At 32.7% G+C, this 12037-nt stretch overlaps 1 protein-coding gene across 3 annotated transcripts in view; it reads left to right on the top strand.

Annotated features, from left to right (window-relative positions):
* EML4 (echinoderm microtubule associated protein like 4) overlaps positions 1 to 12037 on the top strand; it is a 133119-nt gene that overhangs the window by 76460 nt on the left and 44622 nt on the right. For 2 of the 3 annotated variants that reach the window (XM_015587538.2, XM_006909644.3), the window contains exons 4-7: positions 438 to 611; positions 2447 to 2572; positions 3052 to 3077; positions 3278 to 3310. In XM_015587538.2, the coding sequence (XP_015443024.1) occupies positions 438 to 611; positions 2447 to 2572; positions 3052 to 3077; positions 3278 to 3310 (359 nt within the window). The remainder of the gene's footprint in view (positions 1 to 437; positions 612 to 2446; positions 2573 to 3051; positions 3078 to 3277; positions 3311 to 12037) is intronic. The other variant, XM_006909645.3, reaches the window with a different exon arrangement.

Below are 12037 nucleotides of genomic sequence, written 5' to 3'. Positions count from 1 at the left end.
TGAGGCGGTAATAGTGCTGGGGAGCGGCTGCAAATACTAATGTAGCTTTGCTTGCCCCACCACCCCACACACACACACACACACAAGGCGCTCACCCCCTGTCGTGAGGCCTGTTCCTAACAGACTTCAGACCAGTACTGGTTGGGTCCGTGGTTCCGGGGTTGGGGACCCCTGCCTTAGAGGTCTTTTTGGTCCTTAGGGGCAATCTTCATAGATACATTTACCTTAGGATTCTTATAAATTCTTCACTGAAGATTTTAACAGCTTCCAGAATTTTCAGAGAAATGTCTTTATTATTGAACAAGAGCAATACAAGTTATATTAGCCGTATGATTTAGGATTTCTGAATTATATAATAATTACTTTTTCCATCATTTGATATTATCTTTTTTATTTGTTGAAATATATGTTGTTCCATGTTATACTTTATTTTACAGTGGTACAGAAAAAAAGAAAGAAAAACCACAAGGACAGAGAGAAAAAAGAGAGGAATCTCATTCTAATGATCAAAGTCCACAAATTCGAGCATCACCTTCTCCCCAGCCCTCTTCACAGCCTCTCCAAATACACAGACAAACTCAAGAAAGCAAGAATTCTACTCCCACCAAAAGGTTTTAACTGATCCCAAGTACAGAGCTAGGGAACAGTTGTAATGATACCTAAATTCTGTGAGAAAAAAGTTGGCTGTCCATGGAGTCTAAGAGAAAGCCTGGTGGCTTTTTCCCCTCCTCCCGTTTTGTTGCTATAATCTATTTTTTTTTTTTAGCATATTGGGAGGTGAAGATCTAAAGTCAAAATTCCTCAGTTAAAACTGGGGGAAAAAAATTAAATCATAAACAGTTTGATGAAGGCAGAAATAACCTACTCTAAAACCAAAACAATATTTTTATGATAAATTATAGAATTTTAAAAATTTATATATAACTATGCACGAATTTATAGCCGTGGGTAGAAAATTGCCATATGTAATTAACCTCTCCGTATTTTGGCATCATTACAACCTTCAACTTGCAAGGGTCCCTCTCAACAAATGGCTCTTCATTGTGACTGCGTCTCAGTTTCAATTTTGGGTTTTGGGAGGATAAGTTCTTGCTTGAGTAGAGAAATGAATCCATTTCACCTGGTCTTTTCTATGCTAAAGGCTTGCTTGAGGGCTTCTCTCTGTGTCTGTAATAATTAATATTTTAAAGTTGTGAGAGGGGGAGAAGGGAGACATTCTAACAATGTGTGTAAGCCTAAATTGGGGATCTAAACCTGCATGCTGAGAGTTCAGTGCTACAGCTGCCTTTTAATCAAATATTAGACCAGCTTAATAAAATTAGCCTGATTACAGCTGGATGATTAGGTATAGATATGTTTGATCACCATACTTCCACTTTGAAATCTTAGGAAAATATTAAACCATTCCCAGAACTGGGTAGGATTTTAGTAAAATAAATGACAACCATTCCTAAAAGATTTATAATATATTTTTATTTGACCAGTTTACTATTTTGTCTCAAATCTCTAATGGAAATTTGGGAAAACAAAACAACCCTTCATTTCATTGATGCATGTTTAACATTTAAAATGCTTTGTCTGTGTTTTTCACGCAGATTCTTATGCTATCTAAATGGTTTGTAATTCTCCTGCCTGTTCTCATGTGGAGTTTTTCTTGGATGTAGCTCATTAACGTTATGCAACTTTGAAGTGTGTATGGTTAAAGGTGGCTTTTTTTTTTTTGGTATAATCAATCTCTTTAAGGTTCTGATTTGACTTGATATCTTCTTTGTCCGAGATCTTTTTTTCAGCTTCTTAAGGTCTCTTGGAAATGTGCTTGTCATTCTAAATTGCTCTTTGGATATACTATTGCAAGAAGTCTTGAAGACTGGATGAGTTGTAGGATAATTAGCAATGCAGCCAAAAACTCATTTATAAATCAAAAAATTTCAGTCGTAAATATGTGGAATTAGTCTGGTCATGGGTAAAATTGTCTCTAAAAGGTAAAAACAAGAGTTTTAGTCCCACAATTTAGTTAGAAATTATCATTTGTACTATATATAATGAGGACATAAAAAATGAAAATAATAGCCTTTTAATGACACAAAAAAGCACAGGTTTTTTTTTTTCACAGATTCACACAATATCACAAATTATGAGAAATAGTGTTGCTTAGAGATTTAAGCAAATGGGTTTTTTTCTATTAACAACTAAAGCATAAATTTTTTTAATCAAATAATATTTGTTCTAATGAATCTTGTGAATATAGTGAAAATTATAAAACAGTAATTGCCTTGCTTAACTCCTTCACTCATCCAGGAAGAACCTTTCAACTAATCTTTCCTTCTTTTCTGGATTAGCTTTAAGGAAATGTTAATTGCTGCTTTTATGTTCTCTTTAAACTGTCAGTTATATGTCACCGTCACTCGTAGAATTTTTCTCTAAGAAATTGATATGTTTCTTGCAGCATAAAACGACCAACGGCTGAAAAGTCACATAATTCATGGGAAAATTCAGATGATAGTCGTAATAAATTATTGAAAGCAGTTTCAACATCAAAATTAATATCAAGAGTTATAAAAAATACAGACAAGTAAGTATTAGACTTTCTCAGTTAAAACTAAAAATTAATTACGTGACTGCCATGTTTGCATGTACAATTAAATGTCTGGTTTGAATCATTCTTTTTAAAAAACCCATATTATAATTTATCTTCTCAGTGTTTTTTTTTTCTTTTAAGAGTTCTAAGAAGGATGGTGTCTTCCAGGAGTTAATCCTCAACTTACATAATAAAGCTCGTTGATCCCATAAGATTTGAATATTTTTCCTTTCATAAGTTCTTTCTGTGCTTTCACTACTTATGTAATTTTATGGAATATGCATTGTTTTATAAAATAGTATATATTAGTAGTTGAGACTAGTGAGAAACTTTAAAATGCTAAAGCTTTTAAAATCACTTCTAGAGCTTTATCTGTGTTATGGCCTAGGCATTGAAGCTTTTACAACTTTAGGTGGTTCTAATGGTCACCCAAATAAAATTATAAAATAAATGTCTTTGAATTCCTTTTGTAGGCATAAAGATGTCATCATCAATCAAGGTAAATGAAAAATGCTTTTTTAAAAAAATATTTATGTTGCTTTTCTACTTCAGTTAAATTTTTGCTGATTGATAAGAATATTGACTTTTTATTCAGTATACTTTATTAGCTCATAGTAATGAAAGAGAAGTACATTATTATAATCATTTAAGAAAATGCCCAGTTTTTATTGTAAGATATGTCATTTTTGTCTCAACCAGCAAAAATGTCAACCCGTGAAAAAAACAGCCAAGGTAAGAATAAGCTACACAGTTGGTTGCCTTCTAAGTTAATTTCTTACTGGATCTCTTATCTGGCTTTTCATTATTGATACTACTAAAGGAAATATGATAATTTGAACTAGTGAATCCAACTACTTTTCTAAAAATTTATCTTATTTCTGTGAGTTTTGAAGATTCAGAGTTAACAGTAGAAATAAATACATTATTACAAAAAGATATAAAACACTAAAGGGAATTTCTCCATTTTTAAAAACAATAAAAGTTGTACTTAGAAAAGCCATTTAAAAGATGGATAAATTTTAACTCAGTTTCCTGTCTTGCCAACTTCATTGCAAATAATCACTCATTTCTTGAAGCTTAGACTGAAAATATAATGAGTCTAGCAAATCCATTTTCTCTTAAATTTTTTTTTATATTAATTGTAATTTTTGGCTACTTGCTGTTGTTGGCTTGTTCTGACCAAAAGAAGGAGAGCAGACTTTCTATAAATGTGTGTTTAATTTAATTGCAAAGTAGGTAAGTTTTATACATTAGTTTTACATTCTCCTCGGATTGCTTGCAAATTTAAAGCATGCTGTTTAAATGAAAGCATGTTCTTTCTGTGCATGCTTTTTACAGTTCATTTCTATTTGTCATAATTATTTTCTGGGCTATTATATATTAACAATGTGATTAAAATTTTTGTTGGAGATTTAAATTGATACCTATGGATTTTTACTTCTTCCTTTGGTTCTAATAAGAAAAATATTTATAATCATCTTTGAATCATTTATTTTTACATAGAAATTTTAAATGAAGTTGATTTTAGCTGGCATTTTTCTCCTTTAGTCGATCTTATTTTTTTCCCTCTTTTATAATTAAATATACGTCAAATAATGGTTGAAATACTTTAAGGAAAAAATGAGATTTTATTTACAAAAACAACCCTTACTACGGTATATCAAAATTTTTAAAAAAAAACAGATGTAGTGATATGTATGGAAAGAGCAGTGAATGGAGAATCTCTGTGTTTAGTGTTTGGTCCTGGCTTTTCTAGATAATAGTCTTGTGACCTAGGCAAAATGACAATGTGAGCATTTTCTAATCTGAGAATATTGGGTAAATGAGAAGGAGCTGCCTGCCTCTTTCTCATATTGTGGTATAGTTTTTGGAAGGAAAAAGGACCTTAAGATTAGTATATAAGTGAGTGGTTTGTGTTGGTGACAGTTTTCAAAAATATTCGGGTATGTAGGTAAACACATGTTTTTAAAAGGAGTGGCTCTTGTTACGGACGCATCACGAAGCAGGACTTTAGCCTGTGTCTTGGAAGAAGGAAGAAAGAAAAGCTAAAAAAGGTTATAGAAAAATAAGTTAAATTCTACTTAACTTATTTTGAGAATTTTAACTCAAAAAGATTGTCCCAGATGTTGGAATTTAATGTCGAATATTGCTTGCATTTAGCCTTATTTTTGGATTTTGAGTCTGTTCTTTTGCCATTTTAATCAGCTATATTCTATCTGCAGCAGGCTCTTATTGCTAGAGTATACCTTCAGGGAGAACCTTTGTGTTTCAGCCTGTTAGGTAGGTAAGGATAGTTTAGGAGATAAGTGAGGTAAAGAAATAAAGAACACAGGGAATCTATGAAGGATAGCTTGAACAAATAGGTAAGAGGCATCTACTGAAATAAAGAACATTTGAGGAGGAGTAGATGTATAGAAAAGAATAAGAGTTTGGTTTTGGACAGTTATACTTGAGTTGTCTATAAGACTTAATCTACTTGTAGAGATGTGTAGCAAGCAACATAGTGCAGATGTTAAAACACATGTATTTTGGAATCCAGAGACTGGATTCACCATTACTTAGTTATGTGACCTTGAGGTTACTCTACCTTCTTAAGTCTTTTATTTTCTCATTTATAATTGAGACAATAATAAATCCTCAAAAGATTACTGTAAAAAATAAAGATAATGAAATGTTTAAACATAATTCTGGCACAAATAAATTTGATATATGAGTCTGGCTGTAAAACCTTGCACTCAAATGTGTAGAGGAAGATGAAAGATGATTATTAAATAGATGATCTTCATTTGACATTGTAGATATATTTTTAAAGTTTGGTATTCATTTCACAACACATTTTTTATATACTTTATTAATCTAAAATATGTATGTGTCACTTTTGGAGAGTCTTTTAAAAATATGACTTACTGATTTTTTTTAGCTCTTTTTTAACAATGACAAGTGTAACTTACTCCCAGCCATCTGCTTTGATTTGGGAAGAAGCCAGTTTACATTTGGTACATTTAGGTGAGTGGTAGGAGGAAAAACTTTACCTCAAGGGCCTGTGACCTTCAGCCACAATAGAGTAGAAGAGCTGTAAAACTGAATGTTCTTATCAACACTTAGGCAGAAGAAAGGAAAGCATGGGTAAAAGCAATGGGAGGTATAATGGAATGTACACAAGGCAATTTCTAAGGCTGGGTGTGGGTGGAAGGACAGGTTATATCACTAAAAAGAGGCTCTTACTGACTTAGATCTTTATCTACATTCAAATCCCAGAAGTCTAAACCCTTTTCATTACTTTTCTCCCTAGTTCTAGTGGATCTGCTGTCATCATGGGAGAAATAAAGACTTAACACATCAAGTTAAACTGAATTTTTCCTGTAGGACTATTTGTTGTTAGATGTAGCAGTTAGGTTCTAGTACAATACTATTTATTTGGTAAGTTATTGATTAGAAAGTTTTTTGAACTAACTTGGGGGACTATAAGCACCTTTTATAAAATTATCTATTGGGCAAAATAAATAACAGTCTGACAAATTTTTAACAAGCAAAATGAGTACAGCGAATAAGCTCTTCCTTAACTGTTAAGTTATCAAACATATGACAGTTTTTAAATATGGAAAATAAATGTCACATGTCCTCATTTCTAGGGCAGAACCTGAATGCCCTCAAATTGCTACATGTTACTGGTTTGTTTGGTTTGTTTGGGTATTTTTTTCCAAAAAGATTTGAATAATCTTAAATTATTTTTCCCTCGTAGCATCTTAAACTTGTGCTGTTTAGAACTGGCATGTAATTTAATTGATCATTGTTGAGAATCTGAATGACTCAAATCCCTACTGGAGAGAAGCCTGCTTAATTGAGGAAAAGGGAACTCATCAGTCAACCAAATCATACTCTTCTGCTTACTACAGGTCTATTTAGATGGAAGAATATCTGTCATAATATCTTAGAATCTGAGAAGTAAATGACTATTTCTTATTAGCTACCTAGCTACCCATCTAAAAATGGCTTCAAATGAAAAATACTTAAAAGTCACATTGAAATACATACTGTCCAAAATCCTTTGGTAATTTATTGTAACCAAACAGTTGTTCAAATAACCAAAAAATATAAAATCATTTACAGAATTGGAGAAAAATAAATAATCTTGTCATTTTAAAAGCTATCATGGTTCTAATATGTTTCTTTATTGTTCTTTATCAGATACACACTTTAAACATTCATTCATTTAACAAATATTTATTGAGTGCTTATTTTGTCAAGACATATCCTAGGCACCCAAATTCAGCAGTTGCAATGTCTGAATTCAGTGGAACTTATTCTCCATGTAAAAAACATTTAATAAATACATAATATGTCAAGAAGTGATGCATATTGGCAAAGAATAAGGAGAGTAGAGAATTGCTATTGTATAGAGAGTGTTTAGGGAAGACTGTTCTGACAAAGTGATATTTGTGCTACCTAAAGGAAGTGAGTGAAATATGTGGCTATCTGGAGAAAAGAATTTCACAAGCAGAGAAAACAAAGTCCGTAAACCCTGAGACAAGCAAGCACTTTCTTGCTGTGTTAAGCAACGGCGAAGAGGTCATTTATCATAGTGCGCATTCAATTTTGTTTTTGTTAGCTATTACATTTATAAAATACGGATTCATTCTAAGCAATAGAAGCTTCATTATGATTAGGAAAGGAAAGCAAAGTGGTATAGTGGAAAGAGGATAATTATTAGACCTAGTTAGAGGTGAAATGAGTCTGTTTCTGTTTTATTTATTTTGTTCTTTAGATTCCACATACAAGTGAAATCGTGGTATTTGTCTTTGACTTATTTCACTTAGCAGAATACTCTCTAGGTCCATCCATATCATTGCAAATGGTAAGATTTCATTTTTCTTATGACCGAGTAATATTCCATTGTATATATGTACCACATCTCCTTTATACAGTTGTCTGTTGATGGGCACTTAGGTTGCTCCCGCATCTTGGCAATTGTAAATAGCGCTGTAGCAAACATAAGGGTGCATACACCTTTTCGAATTAGTGTGTTGGTTTTCTTTGAACAAATACCCAGAAGAGGAATGGCTGAGTCATAAAGTAGTTCTATTTTTAATTTTTTGAAGAACCTCTAAACTTTTTTATAGTGACTATACCAATTATAGCAAGTCTCTTAAAAGTTTTGTGTGTCTTATATTGTTGAAATAGATTTCTATCTTTTCCCAAAGAAAGACTTTTTTAGGCAGTAAAAATAATCTAAAATGTTTAAGCAAACTCCCATATCTGATATTTTCAAATAATTTTATGACAATCACAGCTGTAAACAAAACAGCAAAGAGAAATCTGATTAACTGAGGTTTGGATTCAAGAAAGTAGTTAACTGTAGGTTGGTTCATTATAGTAATTAGTATAAGAATTGATTAGCTGATGTGTAAGACTTGGTTATGTCTCCATTGTAAGCTCCTAAGGGGCTAGGTTCACATCTTTTACATCTTCATTGTGCATCCTCACGCCACCCCCACCTCCATGTAGTTAAGAATTCAGTAAAATTTACCAGCCAGTTGAACTCTGTCTATAGAACCAAGAAAATTAATGTAGTGTTTTCATACTTGGTCAGAATTTTCAGACCCAGGTTTTTGTCCTAGCTAATAAAACTAACTACATAATATTTGGCAAGTCTCACAACTAGGAATTTTTAAATCTATAAAATAAGATTAGTTTATATTCTCCTGAATTCACTACTTCTCATTTTTAAAATTTGGGGATCTACATTTTTTTTTTATCATCTATTTTAACAGCTAGCCCTTTGAAAAGGGATGAAATTTTGACTATGATAGTACAAATCAAATTCCTTGTTCAAAGTCCAAAGATTTCTATAGGTTACATTGTTTCATTGGAATTTTAAAATAGTAAATTATTACTAAAATAGAGCTGGATCATTAACTGGGACTTGAAATCTTTTGTTTGGAAAAAACATTCTTTTAGAACGGATTTTAGCCTACCTAAAATGGTCTTTGTCACTTTCTACTGTAAAATTATAGTCAATATTTCTAGGATCTTGTTTACCTATCATATAACTGTAGTTTGGGGAACTAGAACTGGTAATACCAGAGAAAAAGCTCAAACTAAATAAAGATTCTTTAATTTTCTGTTTGCTGAAATCAGATAGTATCACACCCCACATGCTACATTTTAGTTAAATATAAAATTCAAATTCCAGTTTTGGTGGGCTCTTTAGTTCTAAAGATTGTAAAACTAAAACAAACAAACAAACAAAAATGGATTTGAAAGTAAAAATTGGGGGGAGAAAAATGCTGTAAATTGCAGGCATTCCCAAAGTTCAGAAGGCTTTCTACAGTAGTACCCATTATGCCAGTAAGTACAGTCATAGTCCAAACCCCTGAAGCTCTGCCATTGCATTTGGAAGTCTTTCCCCCCTGCTCCCCCCAAGTCTAGAAATAGAGCAAGCTGTGAAAAAAATGGAAGTATTAATCCTGGAGCAGAGTTGCCCCATACTAACTTCCTTCTCCACTCTGCCTGAAGTGTTAGTCTGCAAAAGATTTTTAATCAGTTATTTACATCAGTATGAATAATTTCAGCAATACTGCTTTTCTTAGAACACCTGAGATAACTATCCCACAAAGTTTGGATTAGGAAATATGAAGATCATTTTGCAATTAGGAAATATGAAAATTATTTTGGGGAACAGGAGAGTCTAGGGGAGATGGTGAAGTAGAAGGTCAACAAAACCTGAGGATACTGAAGGAGAAATGCTAGGAGGTTATGTCAAAAGGACGTAGAAAGGAAAGTAACATCAAGAATTTCAAATTTTTGCCTAGCATTCGCTCAAAGATAGTAGAGCAGAAAGATCATCTTCTCTTCTGTTGTGCTCTCTGATTTCCTACTGTTGGGTCCAGAGTTCAAGCTAGTATTATTTGGATTATAAGTAAGTTGTATTTTCAGGTAATTGGATTTTTATGGACTAGGCTGAGGATTTCACCATTGTCTGAACAGTATTGTCTAATAGAAATATAATGTATAACACGTAAGTGATTTATGTCCTAGTAGCCACATTTTAAAAAGTAAAAAGACACAGGTAACGTTAAGTTTAATATATTTAACCCAGAATATTAATTCAATGTGCGATTAATATTAAAAAATCATTAATGAGATATTTTACCTTCTTCATACTGTCTTCAAAATCTGGTGTATATTTTACACTTACAGCATATCTCAATTCAAATTAGCCACATTCTAAGTATTCAATAACCAGTGGTATCACTTTGGACAGATACAGAGCATAATTTTAGACGAAAATGTTTCCCAGGTTGTAAATAATAGACAAAATTTTGGAGTACAGTTTAAAAACTAAATTGACCCCTCTAAACCTTGGTTTCCCCCTCTGTAAAAGTGGAGTGTTGGACTAGATGAGCTAGCTCTAGGATATCTTTCAGTTCCAACATTTATGTGTCTAGAAAGATGAATGATGGCATTTATGGTATTTTTATTAATAGTATCCCACAGAATTTCTTCTTTTATAATTAAGCTATCATTGACCAGATTCAGTTAAGGATATTTGTTTTCTTTGAGCATAAGCTAGGAAATGGTAAAGCTGTGATTCAAAAAGAAATCTGTCTTTATCACCAAGTTTGTGTTTTCTCTACTGTGTAGCCTCCTTCTCAATCTCAGGAATTTTTATGGTATTGGGGTGGGAGATAAAATGTTGAAATTAATTACATTTTGGTAAGCAATATCTTTATTTCTGAATACTAATAGCCCTCCACTGTGTTTACTAATTATCATGAGATAGTTTAATAATTTCTTTTCTTCACATTCTTTTTCGGGACCACCAAGCTTTGTTTTAATAGTACTGATCTCAGCTAGAAAGTAGCATTGGGGTAAAACAAATTAAGTCCTTTGACTACAAGATCAAGAAGACTGACAGCTTCAGGGAACAGTCTGCAGTGAGAATTTGGATCAACAATGATTGAGGAGAAAAGAGGCTCTTCTTTGTCTATATATTTTACCTTACTCCCAAGGCAAAGGCTATCATAGAAAAAAGAGATTGCAAACTAGCGACCTTGTATGCACTCTTTTTATATGCTATTTTTCCTTTCTTGGCAAAGGAGTAAACATTTTAAAATTGTAAATTTTGCGGTAAATTATAGATTTCCTACTTCTCTTGAAAAACGAGAAGATCTGGCAACACTGGGCCTACATCTTTCATGGAGCTGGCTAGCTGCTGCCTCCCTAAGATGGAGTATGGGGTCTGCCACCCAAACCTGTCATCCTGTATTCTTTCATTTTGCATTTCTGGCCTGGGCCTACAGATATCTGAATTTGTGACCCGTTTTAAAATGTACATGATAGAATCAGCAGAATTCGAGCTTATTTGCCTACCCTTGCTGTTCTGTGGCCAGTTACTTTAAAGCTTATGAAGAGGTATTACAGTGTGTTAGATGGTATATTATAAACACTGGACAGTGTTTAGAATGGTTACAAATTCTTCTCAAAGGGAAAGGAATGAATATTTATCAAGGACCTCATATTATACTTTACAGTATGGTATCTTATTTAATCAATCATAATTCCAAGTAGTATTATTGTTTTATATAATGAGAAAAAGATGCCAAAATCACACAGCTAGTAAGGATCTGAATCAGTCTTTTTCCAAAATTAATGTCCTTTCTGCTGTAATGTATTGCCTCCCTGTCAGTCCCAGGAATTGTTTACAATTTTGCCTAGATTATTTACTTGGTCTCCAGTGTATATACTGCCAGTTTACAGTCAGGGAAAGTATTTTCATTCTAACATGCATTGCCATTTTTATATTAGAAAAGTTAACAAGCAGAAGATAGTTCCTTTACTTAGTTGCTTGTGCTGCTTGCCAATTGATAAATCAATGCTGTATTCTGAGCTGTCTCTGTTAGCAAAGGAAAACTTTTTTTTTTTTTCTTTGATACTATCCCTAACCTGTTCCCTTTGTTGGACATACAGTCTCTTCTAAGTGGCGGTAGAAGCATCTAATAAATGTTTTACTTTTTTATTCAGAAAGCATTCATGATATACATCTTTGATCAAAGGTCCTGGGAGAAATTCCAAAGGACAGGATATCTGCCTTTGAGAATTTATGTTCTTAAAAAAAAAAACTGGAATGAAAATAATATAACAAATTCACACCTATAAGAAAGTAAACTGTACAAAAAAGGATGAGATATAGATAAAGATGATTGCAGAAGGGAGATAGTTGCAGTTGGTAATCATTTAGTTATCATCAAAGTTCAGCTATGCTAAAAATCATCAGGAAGCAGAGCCCACTCTTAGATTCAGAAGTAATAAAGACATACATCATGTGGTGTTAAAACCATTCCGTAGGAGGTATTAGCCTGTTCTTAGATCTTAGAGGCTGAGCAGCACACTGTGAGTAATAATAATAAAAATAACTTGAACTTCTCACCCATAACAAGCACAGTTTTTAAATCCAAC

This window comes from Pteropus alecto, unplaced genomic scaffold, assembly GCF_000325575.1.
Source record: "Pteropus alecto unplaced genomic scaffold, ASM32557v1 scaffold131, whole genome shotgun sequence".
NCBI lineage: Eukaryota > Metazoa > Chordata > Mammalia > Chiroptera > Pteropodidae > Pteropus > Pteropus alecto.
Note: the sequence above shows the minus strand (reverse complement) of the source record. Positions and strands in the feature narration are given on the sequence as shown.